Consider the following 19,566-nt stretch of genomic DNA (forward strand, 5'->3'; position numbering starts at 1 on the left):
CTTGCCTGGCTACAGTTTGACATTCTTCTCTTATCAGGTTTCCAGGGAAACAGAGCTAGAAAGTCAACCAAAGGTCAAATTCTTATGCAGAAGAAGGGAAAAGGGTTTAATAATCCTTTGCCTATAACATGCAACTTGCCAGTTAAGGAAATAATTATATTAATGTTTCAATACAGACTTTACAGGGTGTCTGTGGCAGAGACAATGCTCTGTGTTCCCCAAACTCCATTTCCTTTTCCTCCTGGGCACAGTTAGGCCACATTTTCCAGATTCCCTTCTGGGTAAATTTAGGTTTGTGACTAATTCTGGCCAATAAACGGTGGGTAGAAGTGATACAGAACACTTTCAGCCTAAGCCTCTAAAATCTCCCTGGAGGTCCTCCACGGTGCCTCTCTTCCTTCATCTGCTGATGAGATGCATAGGCTTCCGTGTGGGATTCCAGTGCCCTAGAGAATGGTGGAGCCACTCAACAGAAGGGACCTGGCGAGTACCTATATGGTTGGGGGGTGGGGCATAGACCCTCCACTACCAACACGCACCAGATGTGATACAAGCAAGAAATAAATGACCCGCAAGAAAAGGAAAGAACGAATTTGCCTGTGTTCTTAACCCCTCTCCTCCCTACCTGCCAAAGGTGAACTGACAGAAATTGTTTGACTGGGAAAGTTAAATTACTATGCCCTACTCTCTTAATGTGGAGGCAAGCCACACAACGGATCTCCCCTCCAGCCCTCTCTAGCATGGGAGGAAAACTTTGAGCCGAGCACTAGGGGAACACATCTGTTTCCCCTATCACCACCTTCTACGTGGTCCTTTGCTGAGAAGTGGGTGGCTTCTGGCTAAATAGAAAATTCCATGACAGTCAGAGGTTTCTCATCGAAGAAGCCATTGCTGAAGCAGTGCATTCCGATCAGATTTCAAAGACATGATTTGAGACACAAAGCAATCCAACCTAAGTGGCTGAGAGGAAGGAGCCAGAAGCTTTCATCATTAAAACCCTAATTGGAAAAACTAAGAAATGGGTTTGCTAAGAAGTCAGGAGGCCAGTACTGTGTTATGCCTGAGAAAGTCTTTCCCAAATTGTCCTCTTTAAGTGGACAAAGTTAGGGGCGCCTGAGTGGCTCAGTTGGTTGGGCATCCAACTTCGGCTCAGGTCACGATCCCACGGTTTGTGGGTTCGAGCCTCCCATCAGGCCCTGTGCTGACAGCTCAGAGCCTGGAGCCTGCTTCAGAGTCTGTGTCTCCCTCTCTCTCTGCCCCTCCCCCACTCAATCTAGCGTGTGCACGTGCATGCTGTCTCTCTCAAAAATGAATACACGTTTTTAAAAAATTTTTAATGGACGGTGTTATTTTGTTGTTCTGTGCTTAGTAGTTTTAGTAAAGAATTAGAGGTCTTCTTCTATATATTTAAGCAGGAAAACCTTACCAACGTCTCTTTAATAAAACATGGGTTAGTGTGCTTTTTGTTACAAGGGAAAATAGGAAATAAAAGAAAAAAGCTCAAACTGGCTTAAACGAGAAGGTAATTTATTGGATCCTGTGACTTAAAAGTCGAGAGAAGGGAGAGCATCCAGTAGTGAGGAACCATCAAGGGGGTGATGCTGGTGGGCACAGCGAATCAACGGGGAAGACCACGCGCTTGCTCTTCCTGCCTCCAGCATCCCTCTAGTGCCCCCTGTTGGCGGAGTCCAGCAGGTCTAGATGGCAAAGCACACAGGTAGTCCATGGAGTCACAGGCCAGCGTCACAGAATTAAGTACAGAAGACAGGGTTTGGACTGGAGACACAAGAGCTTAATCACTGTCACATCTCTATAGCAAATGATTTTTCAAAATTGCTGTCCAATGAAAAGATAATCCGAGAGAATGCAGTCAAGAGATCTAAGAAATGACTATCATGGAGATACATCAAGCAATTAATGAATAAAAGCAACTATGCTATTTTGCTAGATCGTGTGCGTGTTTGCTGTTATTTTCTGTATTGAAGTTGTAATTTCTTTTCGCACTCTAAATAAATGTTACCTACGTACTTTAGGGAAAAAAAATAAAATAAAAAGGGTTTACAATCTTCCCCGCTAACATCCAATGATCACAAAATCCCAAGAATGAAACTATGAAGGGAATAGCCCTTCCAAACCTCTGCTCACCCCCAAGGGGAACCCCAGCTCAATGGGTATCTTCTCCCGGGTGCTTCATTCCCCAGAGCTTAGCTGAAAGTGGAAAAGGGGAGAAGACGAGGTCCCCGGGCCCTCCAGGCTTCCTTGTCTCTGCTGTTTGCACAGACTGCACTGGAGAGAACCATCCCATCATGCCTGGCCCACTGCTTCTTGCACAGAGGAGGTACTGAGTCAGCATTTCAGCTGGATTACAGACTTTTTCCTGTCTGAGCTCCTCCCACCATCACTGCTCTTTCCCCCTGCAGGAAGTGCATCCTTTGGAGAGCAACAACCTTTTTGTGTTTTTTTTGTAGGTTGGGGGGGACATACTCTCTCCCCTCTTAATCATGACAGCCTAAATGTTATTTGTCTGGGTTTCTGTTCAAGTTCTTCTATATAACTGTATATAGGCTCATAAAATAAATAAATGTAAGCTCCTGGAGGGAAGGCATGGCCCGTTTCTTTATATTCCCTTTGCACTTCGTATCAGTTAGAATTTCATTCCATTGCAAGGAACAGAGATCTGAAAAATCATGGCTTAAACATAGGACATTTTGCATTGTCATGTAGAGTAGGTCGATTTAGTCTGTTCGTGTTATGGCCCTGCCAGCCGTCACCAGCTAAGGTTTCTTCCAGCTCTCTGCTCCAGCATCTCGAAGGAATGGATGGCCCTGTATGCCACTGTGGCTGTCGGAGCTCCAGACATCACTTCCATGTTCCAAGCAGCAGAAGAGAGGAAGGGAAAGAGCATACCCCTCCCTTTTAAAAAAGGTGACCTTTGGGGGCGCCTGGGTGGCGCGGTCGGTTAAGCGTCCGACTTCAGCCAGGTCACGATCTCGCGGCCCGTGAGTTCGAGCCCCGCGTCGGGCTCTGGGCTGATGGCTCAGAGCCTGGAGCCTGTTTCCGATTCTGTGTCTCCCTCTCTCTCTGCCCCTCCCCCGTTCAAGCTCTGTCTCTCTCTGTCCCAAAAGTAAATAGACGTTGAAAAATAAAAATAAAAAAAAAAAAAGGAGACCTTTGCAAGTCCAAGTACCCTTCTGCTTGTTTCTCGTTTTCCAGAACTTAGTTGCATGGCTGTACCCAGCTGTAAGGAAGGCTAGAGAATGCAGTCTTGTAGCCAGTGGAAGATATGCTGAGCTACAAATGAGATGATATTACTAAGGAAGAAGGTGATGAATATTTGATGATATTGCTGGAAAAGGTAACAGAATATTGGTAAAGGACTTCTCCTTGGGGAGCAGTTTAAAGAGATTAAAGTTTAAGTTGAAGATGAAAGTAAAATTTAAACGTCCAGAAAGGCTGAGATGACAAAAGGGCTCTCAAGACAGTTTAGTCAGAGAGGAAGATTTGCAACATTCAGCGGCCGTTCCCCGCCCTTGGTTTTTTTAACATTGAAAATATCGATTGCATTATCTTATGATTCCAGAAGTCTATCTGTGAACTTTAGAAAATTTAGAAAAAGAAAAAAATAATGCCCGTTACTCCCAGGACCTAGAGACAACCCTAATTAACATTTCAGTGTGCTCTACGTGAGTCTCCTCCAGGCATAAATAACGTTAATTTTTAACAAGTAAAAGAAAAACTCACTCTTGTTATTTGTAGCGGTGGGGTTGTTTTGTTTTGTTTTGTTTTGAGAGAGAGAGAGAGCATGAGTGAGCAAGGGGGCAGAGAAAAAGGGAGAGACAGAGAATCCGAGGGGCAGAGAGAGAGAGAGAGAGTGTGGAGCCCAAAGTAGGGCTCAAGCTCACCAACCTTGAGATCATGACCTGAGCCGAAGCAGGATGCTTAACCAACTGCACCACCCAGGCGCCTTTGTCGTAGTGTTTTAACTGTGTTTTTTGAAAAAGAGGTATCTTGGGGCGCCTGGGTGGCGCAGTCGGTTAAGCGTCCGGCTTCAGCCAGGTCACGATCTCGCGGTCCGTGAGTTCGAGCCCCGCGTCAGGCTCTGGGCTGATGGCTCGGAGCCTGGAGCCTGTTTCCGATTCTGTGTCTCCCTCTCTCTCTGCCCCTCCCCCGTTCATGCTCTGTCTCTCTCTGTCCCAAAAATAAATAAACGTTGAAAAAAAAAATTAAAAAAAAAAAAGAAAAAGAGGTATCTTGAAGTGTTCCCCAACCCCCCACACTGCCTTCGTTCCTTGTCCTGCCCTCCACTCCATGATCACTGCTCATGGCAGTCTCAGTAAATCACATCTCCATTTATCTTTCGCGTATTTCCGCAGCTACAAGCTTCCAAATCCCCTGTGACACGTTTTATACAAATGCCGGCCCAGCACACACTCTGTTCCTCACCTTGCTTTTCCCACCCACACTTTATCCTGCCCTGTGCTTTTTGCCAGATCAACACGAGAGCGTCCCTCTCTGCTTCCGTGGCATTTCTTGCAGTGGACTTACCCCATTTATTAAACAGCTCCTACCAATGGGCACGTGAGTTGTTTCCAATCTTCTCCACGACAGACAACACACAGCCCGTTATGGGTCTCATTTGCGTGTGGTAACATATTTATAGGATAAATTCCTAGAGGTGGGCTTGCCAGGTCAAACGCACTTGTCATTGTGACGGGAACTGCCAATCGCTCTCCACACTGACTGCAACAACTTGCGCTCCCGCCAGCAGCACGTGAGAGGGTCTGGTTCCCCGCGGCTGCATCAAAAGTGCGTGTTTTCAAACCTTTCCCTTTTTGCCTGGGTGATAAATTTTTAAAACAGATCTTAGGGGCGCCTGGGTGGCTCAGTCGGTTAAGCGTCCGACTTCAGCTCAGGTCACGATCTTGCAGTCCGCGAGTTCGAGCCCCGCGTCAGGCTCTGTGCTGACGGCTCAGAGCCTGGAGCCTGCTTCCGATTCTGTGTCTCCCTCTCTGTCTGCCCCTCCCCCGTTCATGCTGTGTCTTTCTGTCCCAAAAATAAATAAATGTTAAAAAAAAAAATTAAAAACAGATCTTAAACAGCTTTATCACGGGGAAAGTAGACTCCTTGTTTTTGCTTTTGTGTTTTTAAATTTCTGTCTTTTATTTTTAAAATTTTTCTTTTCAACGTTTATTTATTTTTGGGACAGAGAGAGACAGAGCATTTTGGGACAGAGGGGCAGACAGAGAGGGAGACACAGAATCGGAAACAGGCTCCAGGCTCTGAGCCGTCAGCCCAGAGCCTGACGAGGGGCTCGAACTCACGGACCGCGAGATCGTGACCTGGCTGAAGTCGGACGCTTAACCGACTGCGCCACCCAGGCGCCCCAAATTTCTGTCTTTTAAATTCGTGCTCAGTGCTTTACCTTTCATGAACATTTACCTGTGAGATCTCTGGGTTAGATCAGTAGTCAGACGGACTAATAAATATGAAGGCTGCTCCCCTCAGCTGAGTAGTTGCTATTTCTCCCTGTGTTTTAGCCCTGATAAATGAGCCTGTTATGTCCCAGCTAAATAATTGTTTATTTTTTTACCATTTGATTTTTAAGTAATGTCTACACACAACATGGGGCTTAAACCTACAACCCGCGATCAAGAGCCACATGCTCCACTGACTGAGCCAGCCGGGCGCCCCTAAATAATTGTTTATTATTTTGATGGTTTATACCCTGCTTTAGTTCAAAGCATTTTTTTAAGTGTATTTATTTGTTTTGAGAGAGAGACAGTATGAGTGGGGGAGGGGCAGAGAGAGAGAGAGAGAGAGAGAGGGGGCGAGAGAGAAACACAAGTAGGCTCTGCACTGTCAGCACAGAGTCGAATGCGGGGCTTGAACTCAGGAAACCCTGAGATCATGACCCGAGCCATAAACGGAGAGGTGGGCGCTCAACCGACCGAGCCACCCAGGCACCCCTATCCCTAAAACATTTTAGGTAAGAAAATTGGAATAAAGGGAAAATAAGAGTAAAAACAACCCCCCCCCCCAAAAAAAATGAAGTCAGTTCACCAAGTAGCCTCAACACTTGCCAGAGTCTGGTCACGGATTCGGCCAATGCAAAGAGACAAGGAGTTCGAAACATCTAGGCAGGGCTCTGTCAGAGCCTGGCTTTTCTGAGGCTGTGGTAGTCATCAGACTGTGTGGGGAGGAGACATTCCTGCTTTCGGCTTTCACACTCCAGACTCCGGTGCCCTGTGGGACTAGAGCAGCCGAGACGGCAGCAGGAGGGAGGAAGGTGGTCAGCCGATGGGAAGAACAGAGGCGGAGAAAGAGCACAGTAGGAAGGAGATCAAGGCCGGGGGGGAAACATGCTCAGAAAGCACAGTGGTCAGGGGCCCCTGGGTGGCTCAGTGGGTTAGGTGTCCGACTTCTGCTCAGGTCATGATCTCACGGCTCATGAGTTCAAGCCCCGAGTCGGGCTCTGTGCTGACAGCTCAGAGCCCGGACCCTGCTTCAGATTCTGTGTCTCCCTCTGCCTCTCTTCCCCTCCCCCGCTCATGCGCTCACACACTCTCTCTCTCTCCCTCTCAAAAGTAAATAAACGTATAAAAGAGAAAAAAAGTGCACTGGTCAGAGGCCTCCAAACGTTATCTAAACGTGCACAGTCGGAGCACCATTTTATCAAACTGTAGGAGCCGTGGCAAATCAACATCAGCTTCATTCTACCGAAATTCTTATGGTGCCATGTAGCCTGCTTTGTCTAAGCCCTGACCTTGGTCAGATTCCTGTTTGGCACCTTGGCTTCATTTTCTGGCCAAGTCCTACTTGGAGATGAGCTCCACAGAGGAAGGAGGGATTGCTTGAGGCTGCGTTCATGACGAGATGTCGTGAGAAAACATTCCAGTTCCTCGCCCAGGGAGGCATAGGTCTGAGGATGTCGAGGAAAACCGGAGACCCTCGTCGTGTCTGTATCAAATGACAATACTTTGCTTTCCTGTGTTTTTCGTACGTAACATTGTCACTTTAAACCCTGATGGGAAAACTAGTTGTACGAGGCTCACAGCTCTGGTAAGAGATACTTGCTTGTGGGAAGGGCTAAGAACAACAACAACAAAAAAAAAAAAAAAAAAAAAAAAAAACAGTGCCAGAGTATCAGGGTGAACGTTACCAAAAAACAAAACAAAACAAAACAGTGTTGTTCTAATTGTCTTCTCACGCACACAAAATCACCGCCCTTGCCTGATGTCAAAATAAACGTGTTGTGTTTCATCTGGTGCAGATAAAGCTGTCTTTGCTCCAGACAAACCAAACAAACCCTTTCACTGACAGCACAATATTTTTGTCTTTCCAGGCATCCTATAAGCCATTGCTGAGGCAGGTTGTGGAGGAAATATTTAATCCTGAGAAGCCAGATCCGGTGGATATCGAACACATGTCTTCAGGCCTCACGGATCTCCTTAAAACTGGATTTAGCATGTTTATGAAGGTAAAGTAACCATGAAGAGGTCATCCTGACTGTATTGCTCTCTTGGATGGGCACGAAAATGCGGGCACCTTGCTCACCCTGGTGAGGACCGTATAAGATAACAGCCAGTGTTTTGGGCTCTTCTGAAATCAGGTACAGTCTTTATTTAACTTTGGTTATAAACAGCCCGACCTGCCGGCCTCATCCAGCTTCTTTTGACCTAAGCGCTGTGGTCTTTTCCAATAAGAATACAAGCCCTCCAGGATAGCACTAATGAAAACTTTTCTCCTCCGGACCCACAGTTTCACGTAATCCATATACTCGTCACAGGTCTTGCCGATGGTCTATTGCTCTTAATTCCAGAACTTAGGTAGGATAATGAATAACTCTGCTCGGTCATATGACTAGCATCACCCCGAAATCCATTTGAAAATGACTTTTGTCTTAGCCCAGCAGACTCCCAGGTGGCAAGTGCTAGACTTTCTCTGGCTAATATCAAGGGCAGGTCAAAAATGACTGAACTGCCTTTGCCATGGGGATAAAAGGATGGAAAGCAAACAAATGAGACCTATTTTTAACTTACTATAAAGTTTCTAAATTTAAAAGGATCTAAACAAGATTACAGGCTGGCCTCCCAGTCTACATCAGGATTTCAGTTGTAATAACTCTTGGAAATAACAGAATGTTTTGCCTACTTCAAAGCGTCTTTGAAATCATGAATTAATCTACATAGAAGATCTGGCCTTTTCAGAGTTCAATAAATGCATATGCCAGGAAAACTGGTCTACTCTAAAAGCCAGAGGACAGAAGCCAGACAATCAGACTCTAGACAAAGCAGTAAACAGGCTGGAGGGGCCGCCCGGGTCTCCTTCCTGCTGCCCCCACTTATCAGCTGTGTCTGCTGCACCCATGGCTGGTGGATTTTCCCTTCTTTCTTTCTTTTTTTTTTTTAAATAACATATTACAGATCAGCTTCCGGAACATGTTCGGGGGCTCCCGTGTTGCATGTAAGTCCAAGGTTGTCCAGTAACCCTTCACGATGGCCAGTTTGTGGAGAAACTTCCAGGCTAGGCATGGTCTCCGAAACCTCCTCCAGTCGAGCACCCTCTTCCTTCATTCACAAGCTTGGACTTGGCCCTGAGGAGAGGCTGAAATAACACGTGTGGACTTTCAGGCCCTGGTGAGTGAGGTCTGAGGATGGCCCGACGGGCTGCAGCATTCATGTTCGTGGTTGGCCAAGGGCATAGTGAAGGCTCCAACCCTCCTGCACCCTGCTCACCATACGTGTTTCCAGATTGCCCAGTGGCATGGTACAGGCCAGAGGAGGCCTTCCAACTCGCTCTTGTCCAGCGATGTTCCATAGAAACAACTGTTTCTTAGCAAAAGGATCCTGTGACCAAATATGTTTGGGGAACACGGAGTGAGACAACAAATGAAATTGCTTGGGAAGGCACAGTGCCTTTAATATGCTAATGGACTTCGCAACTGTCAGGCCAACAGAGAGCCTCCCTTGGGAGAGACCAGCCACTCGCGTTTTCCATTACTGTTTCATAAACTGTGACACCTCACGTTTTTTAAATTACCCTTTTAAACTCTGCAGAGTGTTTTTTGCAGCTCTTCCTGGAATCAGAAGCTTCACTGTCCTAAGGATTTGGCCTGGGAAGGTGTCTGGAGCCGTCCTGGGCTGCTCTGTTTCTCTCCATTCATATCCCTGGAGTTAGGGCCCGTGAAGAAATGCTCTGGCCCCTTGAGACGGATCTCAAAAGGAGGTTTCCAAGTAATGGATTTCAGAAAAAGGGGGAATTTGTGTTTTCCCGGCAGCTGTCAGAATCCATTCCACACCACCAGCTGCCAGGCCTCTGCTGTCAGTTGCCAGGGGATGTCATCTGTCTGCAGGGGGCGGGAGGAGTCTCAGTGGGCTGGCCACAAAGCCCTCCTCACCCTGGCACCCCAAGGGAGGGTCCTTTTGTTCTGTTTCTACACGGGCTTCAATGGCTTCCAACCACACCGTAGAACCTGACAGGGAAAATTACCTCTGGCTCACACGTTCAGGGCTTCAATCAAATAAGTGGAAGAAATGTAAAGAGGAACAGCCAGGTGGGCTTTGAGGAATAACTGTGATTTCCCAAGGAGCTATGTCTTTGAGATGGAGGGAAGCCATCAGAAGAGAGCGTCTTCTACTCTGCTTAAAGTCCCGTGGAGAGAAGAGGGTACAAGATGTGCATCTAAGATTCTCTGCATCAAACCAAAACTCTGTGAGGGGGAAGTCAAGGCTGCTGGGTTTTGCCCTTACTAAAGTCAAAACCTCATTTGCATCCTCCGGGGGCGCCTGGGTGGTTCAGTCGGTTGAGTCTGACTTCGGCTCAGGTCATGAGCTCCCAGTTTGTAAGTTCGAGGCCCACATCGGGCTCTGTGCTGACAGCTCGGAGCCTGGAGCCTGCCTCGGATTCTGCGTCTCCCTCTCTCTCTGCCCCTCCTCCAATCACACTCTGTCGCTTTCTCTCTCAAAAATAAATAAACATTTAAAAACAAAAACAAAAAACCCTCATTTGCATCCTACGGCAGCTTGTTACCGCGACGTTCCCACATTGCTTTAGTGTACTTCCCTGCGTAAAGACTGTCCAGAGAAGTCTTCCAACCCCACCTGCTCTGGTCGTCTCCTGCTGCGTGAGAAGCCATCCCAACACATTGACTTCACATGCTGTTGGTCATTGACTGGGTGCCTGAATCTGCACTCTGTGCACAGCGGGACAGAGAAGGAGTCACCTTTAAGATGGCCTAGTCACGTGGTCAGCAAGTTGACGCGGACCATCAGCCGGTAGCTCAGCCTGGCCGGTGAGCCGAGGCACGCGGTTCCTCTCCATGGCCCGAACTTCCTCACAGCATGGCGGCTGCATTCCAAGGGCAAGCATCCTGAAAGAGGGCCAGTCAGGAGCCTCAGAAGTCGCACGACATCCCCTCCACGGTGCTCTGTTTGTCGAAGCAGTCACACATACCCACCTGTGTTCAGGGAGAAGGGACTTACTCTCTTCCTCTTGAAAATATGTTGTGGCCCCTTTTGGAAAGCACAGTCTGCATTCAGCCTACATCTGCACTTGGCTGTCCAGCCTGACAGGGCAGTGTTGGGCCACGTGTAACAAGTTTTTCCTCCAGTCCAGAGGACAGAAAACTCACTCACGCTCCTGACCTGGTTTCAGAAGAAGTGCTTCCGGAAAGGCTTGGACAATGGAAGACCTGCCTGTTTGCCATCATTTGTTTGAACAATAGAATCTCAAAGCTGACCATCGCTTCTCGGCCTTTTGGCTAAGATCAAGTGGAATCTCAAAGCTGACCAAACAAAAACGAAACCAAACCTTCCTGAGTGCTTAGACGCTGCACAACTTTCCTCTCCTACTTCCCTCTCTCTCCACTGTGTCAGGCCCTGGAAGGGAAGGCCCACAAGCTGGGGAGAAGAGGGAATATGCCCACAAGATCATTCTTCAGGCAGTCCTGAGAAAGTGTTTCAAGTCAGCCGAAGTCACTCCTCAACCAGAGGGTAGACTTGTGCTTAGCCACATAAAGCTCTGGGCTTCAAAGGGCAATGCCTGCGGGGGGAGGGGGACCCTCCAACTGGGGAGAAACGGCTTTGTCAGAACCTGGCATTCGTCAAGCAGCCAAGCATTTCTCTAAGACGCTTGTGCACGGAGCACCTTGATCTCCTTACGGGAACGCTTGATAGTGATCTAATACATAAATCGAAACATACCTTGCCCCTCTCGCTTCAACGTTAATTTAATTTAAAACTAGCATGTCTAATAGGCAGCGCTCTTAAAATGCATTTCTGGAATTTGCGGTCTGGAGTTCAGCCTCCTGAAAAGAACATATCTTGTATCTACTCCATGTGTTTGGCCCCCAACTTGTTTTGACTAAAGGACACGATTTGTCAAGATGTTTTCTCTGTTGGGATTGGCCTGAGGAGGGTGGGTTTTAACTAATGAAATTGCATGAGGCCCTTTTACCTCCTGTCATGTGTTTTTTAAGAAGGCTTTTGTTGTTGTTGTTCCATGTCCTATGTGGCCATGCTTAATTGGAAAAAAAATGAGAAGATCTGTGAAAAAGACTCGAAGAAGACCCAGAGCTTGCCTCTGGGCCTTTCTCTGAATTGATATGAGAGCTCCGTTGCCTTGGGTCCGCAGGAAAAGTGGCTCAACAAGGCCAGAAATGCTGGTAGTGGAGAGGGGATCAGAACTGAAACTCTTCCAGTTGAAGTGAAGATGTTTGATGGAATCATTTACTGGGGATCATGTATTGTGAAGACCAAGGAGTGTCTCAGGGAACTCAAGGCAGCAATGTGGTGGGCCTCAGGAAGGGTTGGGACTGACATCAGGGAAGCCCCTGGAAACCAGACAGTTCTTTGAGACTCGCCCTGGCTGGCAGAAGACGCAGAAGAACAGAGGCCGGCATTCCGTAGGTGCTCGGGATTCGTCGAACGAGTGGCCGGGGAGCTGTGCCACAGCTTTGGGCTCAGCTTTGACTGAGCCTCATCTACCTCGGGTCAAGTCTTGATTCCCAGGGCAGGGTCTCGAATTGGCCCAGCCTCGGTCAGCGGCCCGTTCCTGAACCAGTCTGAGGGGCAGGATCACACCCCTCAGTCACAACATGGCTGCCGGGAGCCCACCCCACAACCGTGAGGACAAAAGAGGCCATTCACATGTGTGTTGGACGGACACCTGCGGAGGCACCCACAGCAGGGGTGGAGGATGCCGTGGGGGCTGAAGGGCAAAAACGATGAGCCTCAGGTGAGACCGGATGTCGGACCCTTGGACTATAAGAGCTAGGCATGCTCTAGTGGACCATCTAGTCTAGCTCTTCATTGTTTGCACAGGAAAATGAGACGGAGAGATGAACTGTTGGCCGAGGTCCATTCTACTTGACGGCATTTCTGACAAGAAGAAACCCTGTTGGCATCCGTTGATTAAATCAGCACACGGCCTGGAAGCTCTGTCTGCGACACTATTTATAACCATTGTTTATGTTTTCTCCTTCTTAACTATGCTTCATACTATGAAGTAAGGCTTGATTTTTTTTTTGGTCTAACACTAGCTAAATACGATCTGTAAGGTCTAGTGAGATGGATTCTCTCACGGTAGGAATCATTAAGCAAAAACAAAAACTTGGTTTGGGCAGTCTACGATCTTTGTCTGCCTGTGAGCAATTATCGAGGGCCTCTCTTGTGTGCTCGCCGCTGTTGTGGGCAAGGGAGTCATGGAGACAGACGAGATGCCCCGCCGGCCCTGGCAGAGCTCACCTTGTGAGGCCTGTAGTTTGTTAGGGAGATGGACAAGAAAACTGAGGAGTGCGGGGAGGAGGGAGAAGCGGTGTGCCAGATGAGATGGGAGGGCACAGAGAAGGAGGAGCCAGGCAGGGAGTCAGAGAAGGCTTCCCAGGGGAGTTGAATGCCATCAGAGCAACAGAAGTTAGGAACAGAGCCATCAGTGCCATTGAAGGAATCGTGCATGGCTCCCAAGGGCTGGAGCTGAGGGTGGATGGGGGGAGTGGAAGACTGTGAAAAGCAGAGAGATAAGCAAAAGCCAGATCAGGAAAGACTAGAGGTCTGAAATTTGACCAAAACACTGAGGTGCCATCGAATGGTTCGCAGGAACGTATAACCAATTTGTATTTTACAAGGGTGGCCCTGGCGATGGCAAGTGAGGGGGGAAATGTGGCCAGACCTGCATCGGGCAGCAGAGGGAAGGTGAGAAGATGGGGAGATCCGGGGGGCTCAAGCCGGGCTGGGGGCCTGAGGGCAGGGACACAGTGCTGGTGGGTTCCACAGGACAGGGTGTTGCTTAGATGTGGAAGCAAATGAGAAGACATCGTCTAGGGTCGTTCACCTGGGGTGGGGAGACTAGATGAGTGGTGTTAACGTTCCTGAGAAGCAGGAAGGGAGAGCAAGATAAGTTGCATTTGAGGGTTTAGCTTTGCAGCTCAGCAGAGCCTGGGCCGACAGTAGCAATCTGGGGTTGCTGGTGCAGGTGACCCATGAACCATGGGCAGGGCCCGGGGCACCCAGGGGGGTGTTTGGGAGAAGAGCAGGGACCAGAGGCCCGAGCAGTCAGGGACACGATGTGTAATGGAGGAGGCCAAGCAAGCAGAGCCCTCTAAGGAGAGAAACCTAGGGGGCTTAGAAACAGGACGGAGTGGGGGAAGTTTCGGGAAAGAGGAAACCACCCACCGCAGCAAATGTGACAGGGGGGTGAAGCCACACCACAGAGTGGCTCTGGGAGCGTGGAGACCTTCTGCAGTGTGATCCAACGAGTAAGTTCCACCGGGAACCTGGTCATTGGCTGATGCCGCTGAAGAGTGAAAAGTGTGGCCTTAAGAGATGAAAGCTAATAAAAATGCTTTCAGTCTGAAGAATCGCTTTGTAAATGGGAGTGTGTGGAGCGGTCTGACTCGGCGGTGAGGCAGACGTGGATTTCAGCCTCAGCCCTCCAGCTTGGGACGAGTTACTCAGCCCCTTCAAGCCTCACTGTCTCTCTCTGTCTGTAAACCGGAGCCTCTATCTACTTCACAGGTTCTCGGTGTTACATCGAGTCACGCTGGCCCCGCCCCCTGCTCTATTTCCTTCCGGAACCCTTACCACCTTCCTTCCTTGCCAGTTTCCTTACCTCCTTTGTCATTCTCCCCGGCGGAAGTATAAACTGAACACCAGCAGGGATTCTTCTCTGGTCCGTCCACTACTGAGTCCCAGAACTCCCGGAGGGCGCCAGGGACACCGGAAGCACAGGAAACCCTGCTCGGGGAAACCAATCAGGACATCCAGGAGCTCTCTCGGGGCCCAGAGCTGCGCAGAAGGTTTTGGCAGCCTGCGCTTCGAAGGCTCCGACGGATGGACGGTGGACAGAGACTGTCTTCTCCGTCCAGAACCCATGCCGGAAAATCACAGCCAGCAAAGGCTTGGAAAGTGAAGAGAGCGGGGAGACTGACTCGCCTTACTGCTCTGTACATTTGCGAGGGCAAAAATAATGCTTAGAGCTTTTAGCTTCAATGCGCCTTTCACCACGAACTCACATGCATGCGGGATGCAGCCGTGGAGGGCCGGTTATAAGGAATGTGTTATTCTGATGGAAAAGACTTTGAGAGACCCCGCCTCCCAACAGCCTGCCCACTCGACGTGTTCTAGAAGGAAAGTCTGGTATCAAAACATAAATCTAAACAGAAACCACAAGAGCAAATGGCAACGCGGATGCATCGGACCCTTTTATTTGTACCAAAACCAACATTCCCTCAACTCCTTGGCCCCAGGGTATTGTTCTTTGTTGTTACTGTTCTTTGTTTCCTTTTCATCTTTCAATATATCCTTCCAAGACTCTTGCCAGGGTACTTCAGAGTCCAGACTCTCTTATGGAAAGCATATGTTTTGGGGAACATACTGTACCACTTGAAGTTCTGGAGCCAGTTGTATTTCTGTTCCAGGATCAAGTGAGAAACCGTTATTTACAGGGCGAGAAGGAACCTCAGGTTAGCTACTCAGCCGCAAGACCCACACGTGAAGCAAAAAAAAGACTTTCTAAAAGATCTCTAAGAACTAAGAAGGGCATCTCCAGCTAACCCATGCGTCTCATTCATTCATCTATCCACTTATTTTATTCGTGCAACATCTGTTGAAAGTTTACCACGAGCAAGGTCTATGCTCAAAGCCACAAATACCAAAATCCCAAGATAAATATGATCGGTCCTCCCCCTCCAGCAGCTCACTGGCCAGGAGAGGAGACAGGCAGGTATATCAAGGCAGCGGTCCAGCTGGACAAGGCCAAGGCAGAGGTGTGTGTCAGATTCGGGTCACGGGACAGGAGTCAAGAGACAATTAGAACTTTCCAGAGGAAGGGATGCTTTTTAAAGAGACTAAGAGGGAAGGAGGTAAAGAAGAGAAGGAGAGGGTACTTTACACAGAGGAAACTACACGTGCTACATAAAACATACGATGCAGTGATAGTCAAGATATTTAGTAACCGTAGTTCCTTATGAAAATAACTCAGACCAAACACTGTGATAAATGCAATTTTCAGTGCCAGCGTCCCATAAAGGGACATATATTTACCAAAATGTTCAAAAAACCCCTCAAATACCATGCAGTCAGGCACAGCTCAAATTCCTGTGAATGACTCCAGGAAACAGTATACACCTGAAGATGGAAGTAGCGACGCGAAGCAAAGCCACATTGAAAGAGCCATGTATGCTGAGTTAAGGAGTTCGAACTCCGTCCTCAGAGACTCGCGGAGAAAGCAAGCACAGGAGAGGGCTGAGGGGTGTTTTCAGAGCGGGCCTCTGGAGCTTGGCCCCTGGTGCCACAGTTGAGTTATCGCGTGTAAACTTACAACTCTCCACCTGCCAAATGCGGCCGTGATTGCGTTTGCCTCCGAAAGATGTTTTGAGGGTTGAATAAGGTACTGCACAAAAATATTTAGTGGAGTGCTCACTATATTCCACAATAAATGTGTGCATTTTAGAAAGCTTCCTCAGGCAGGAACGAGGAGAATGAATGGGGGGGAGGGGGTGGCCACACGGGCACAGGGAGATGAACCAGAAGGCTGTGGCAGTGACCTAGTAAGACGGAGTGAGGGCCCGACCACAATAGGGACAGTGGAACTCAAGGGGATCAAGGAGAGATCCACAGATTTGGAGGGGGAGAGGGGCGGGTACAAATTAACAGGCTTGATCTGGGAAATGAAAGGGAGTCAAGTCCAAGGTGACCATCAGGTGTCGGGCTGAGGGGACTGTGAAGATGGTGATACTGTTAGAAAGTCAGCATGGGCAGGGGCACCCGGGTGGTTCAGTTGGTTAAGTGCCCAACTTTGGCTCAGGTCATGATCTCACGGTCTGTGGGTTCAACCCCCGCATTAGGCTCCGTGCTGACAGAGTGACAGAGAGTGTCTCCCCCACTCGCACTCTGTCTCTCTCAAAAATGAATAAACGTTAAAAAAATTTTTTTAAAGAAGTCGACATGGGCAATAGACTAGGGGGAAGATCATGCATCAAATGTGAAACCTGTTGGGAGACACCCAGGTGGGCATGTCCACAGGAACTCAGTACAGGTGTCTGTGCTAAGGACATACATTTGGGAAGTATACAGAAGATTGTGGAAGGCAAAGAGTGGTGAGGTCCTCATCTCAGGGATGCTGCATTGGAGTGAGAAGAGCAAAGGGCCAAGATGGAACCCTGAGGAACAGGGACATTGAGAGGGGCAGACCAAGAAAAGAGACTCATGAAGAAATTTGAGGAGAAAATGATCGGAAAGGTTGAAGAGCAGCCAACAGAGAGTGCTATTGGAGTAGCCAAGCAGGGTGTCATCGATTGTGACAGACGCCACAGAAATGACCTGTTAGATGAAAACAAAGTAGTGTTCCTTGACTCCTACATGTGCTGGCCGTGATGGCCTCAGTGAGAGCAAATCCAGGAGAATAGGGTGACTAAAGCAGGATTGTCTTGGGTCTATGTTACGTGGCTTGGACGAAAGCAGTCAACAAATGCATTCCAGGGGAGGGAGAGCTACAGGGCAAGAAGCTGGGGGGGGGGGGGAGGAGGAGGCCATCTTTCTGGAGATCAGAGCTCCCAGTATTCACCACCACCCGTTCCGGCGGAAAAGGTTAGATTTCTCTCTCTCTCCCCCTCCCTTTCCCTCTCCCTGCTCTTCTCCCTCTCCTTCTCTCCCCCTCCCTCTCTCCCTTCCTTCTTTCCATTCTGAGTTTCCTCTCCAGAAGCCAAAGAGTAACTTATATAACTGGAAACGCTGAATGTATTACCTTTTTAAATGTTTTTAAAATAAGACGTTGAGAAGTGGGTATATTCAGGCAAGGGAGCCAGAGGAACCCAGCCGAGAAAGGAGCTGAAGCAGGGGCGGGAGAACGGGCCTCCTCTGGGGCTGCTGGCCACCCTGCTGCTCCTGGGGACCGTCTGCACGGCCAGAAGACGGGTTGGGAATTCGTGTGAATGAGTGTATACGCCCCCCGCCTCCGTCGACCCTCCTTCGTGGAGTCAAAGCGTGTTTCTCCCGCCTCTGGCTGAGGTGGCCGTGAGGGCAGTTGGCAACATGCTTCCTGCTATGACGCCACACAGACACCTGCAATGATGCCAGGAGCAGGCCCCCAGCCTGCTCCACCCAGCGGATGACCATTTGCCTCTAGAACCTGGGTCACACCACTTCCCCTGCCCACTCCTCCCCAGACCTGCGCTGGCTTCCGGGTAGGGCTCAAAGCATAGTGTCTTCGGAAACTTCCAGGTGGGCCCTTCCATTAGTCACTAAGCCTATGTGTTGGTCATCTTGCATTTCCCGGGAGGTTCTGCAAGTCATTCTAATTTTACTGTATAAGACTTGGCCTTATGGGTGAAATCATAAGGCATCCGGACAATTCTCCACGACATCTGGGGGGGGGGCCATTCCACACACCGTAGGTTCTCAGCTAAGGTTGGCTTGCGGAAGTAAAGGGTGCGACGCCTGCACTGGACTATAAGCTCCCAGGCCAGGTGCCGGGCCCGTGCCTCTTTTTACCCTCTCCACCACCAGCCCCGCGGGGCTCTGACCGTCCATCCATCCCCCAGGTATTTACTAAGCACCTCCCATGTGCCAGACTAGGTCAGCTGAGGATTCAGCAGTGAACCAGATCCCCAGTTCCAGAAGAGGAGACGGCCAATAGGGAAACAAACAAACCAACCAATCCGATAACGACAGGCTGTGGCCAGCTCTTGGGAGAAAATAAACAGAGCTCTGTGACGACTGGGAGGCATGTTTATGCTGACACCTGAGAGCTGCCAAGGAAGGAGTGAATAAGTTGTCCCCCAGCCTTCTCTTCCTATTTAATAGCCCCGCTACCTTAACCTTTCTTTCAACAACGTATTCAAAGGGGTATGACACGGTGACGCGGTCTGCGTTCTTCTGGTCGGTGGGTTCACCGCGCGCTAACATACCTGATCCCTAATGAATCGCCCTCTCTCGGAGGCTTGTTTTCGTCCCCTGCCCGAGGGGGCGGCAGCCCTGGGGTCCCCGCGGAGGGACAAGGGGCAGGGCCCCCAGCTGCTCAGCGCTCTGCCACTGATGCCCGTGGGGGTTTGTTTTGCAGGTGAGCCGGCCCCATCCCAGCGACCACCCTCTCCTGATCCTCTTTGTGGTGGGCGGGGTCACAGTCTCAGAAGCCAAAATGATCAAAGACCTCGTGCCGTCCTTGAAGCCAGGAACCCAGGTACTGAGACCTCTGTGAACGAGGGCCCTGAGGCAGAAACGAGAGGGTGGGTGGGGGCCCTCCCGTCCTTCCTTCGGCTCCCTGGCGCCTCTCCCTGTCTCCGTCCCCCCTTTCGTGTCCCACCCACCCCTCCCTGTCACGTTCCCCCTCCCTCTACTCCAGGGCCCGCTGTCCTCAGGATGGGGGTGGAGGGAGAAGAGCTGTCACCTATGGTCCCCTCTTCTGCCTCTGGGCTTCAAGGGCTAAGGTGCTATTGTCCCCGGTCCTGATTCCTGAGGGGCGTATATTCTCGTGTGTCTCCTGAGGGGTATATAAACCTTTAACTACTCAAGAGTTTTCACTGCTTTCCAGGCCCCAGATAACGAGGGCTGCTCCCAGGGACCATCTCCCCACCGTGGCAGTTAGAGGCACGTTGTCAAGGCAGTGACAAATGTGGTCTCTTTCTCCTCTGTCGCCTCCTGCCAGGTGCCTCTCATTCCCCCTTGTAAGTGGCCCCGTGGTTAAGACACCGGCCTCTTGATCTTCTAGGTCTGTCTTTGAGTCCTACCTCTGTCCTTCACTAGCCAGCTGATCTGGGAGGGCAAAGCCTTCAGTTTTCTCGCTGATGGAACAGGGCCAGGGTGGCTGTGAATCTTAGATCAGGTAAGGGGAGAGGGTGTCATTCCTAGCACAGTGCCTGACCCTTAGCTCTCAGTAAAGGGTGGCTACTGTTGTGAGCAGCAGCCCCCTGCCCTGCGGGAGGGGTGTGAGCCGCTGGCCTGAGGCCGGGAGCCCAAGGGGAGAGGCTTCGGGAGAAGGCGAGCCCCCTGCCTGCGGATCTGCCCGAGGAGGCAGAACCTGCAACTCAGTAAGACTCCAAGTCCTTGCCTTACTGTGGGCTCCCCAACACAC

The 19,566-nt window shown here is 49.7% G+C and overlaps 1 protein-coding gene across 2 annotated transcripts in view; it reads left to right on the top strand.

Annotated features, from left to right (window-relative positions):
* SCFD2 (sec1 family domain containing 2) overlaps positions 1-19,566 on the top strand; it is a 405,365-nt gene that overhangs the window by 376,183 nt on the left and 9,616 nt on the right. The window contains exons 7-8 of one of the 2 annotated variants that reach the window (XM_023253104.2): positions 7,343-7,477; positions 18,556-18,675. In XM_023253104.2, coding sequence (XP_023108872.1) covers positions 7,343-7,477; positions 18,556-18,675 — 255 coding nt within the window. The remainder of the gene's footprint in view (positions 1-7,342; positions 7,478-18,555; positions 18,676-19,566) is intronic. The other variant, XM_023253105.2, reaches the window with a different exon arrangement.

The sequence above is a fragment of the Felis catus genome, chromosome B1, assembly GCF_018350175.1.
Source record: "Felis catus isolate Fca126 chromosome B1, F.catus_Fca126_mat1.0, whole genome shotgun sequence".
NCBI classification, from domain to species: Eukaryota; Metazoa; Chordata; class Mammalia; order Carnivora; family Felidae; genus Felis; species Felis catus.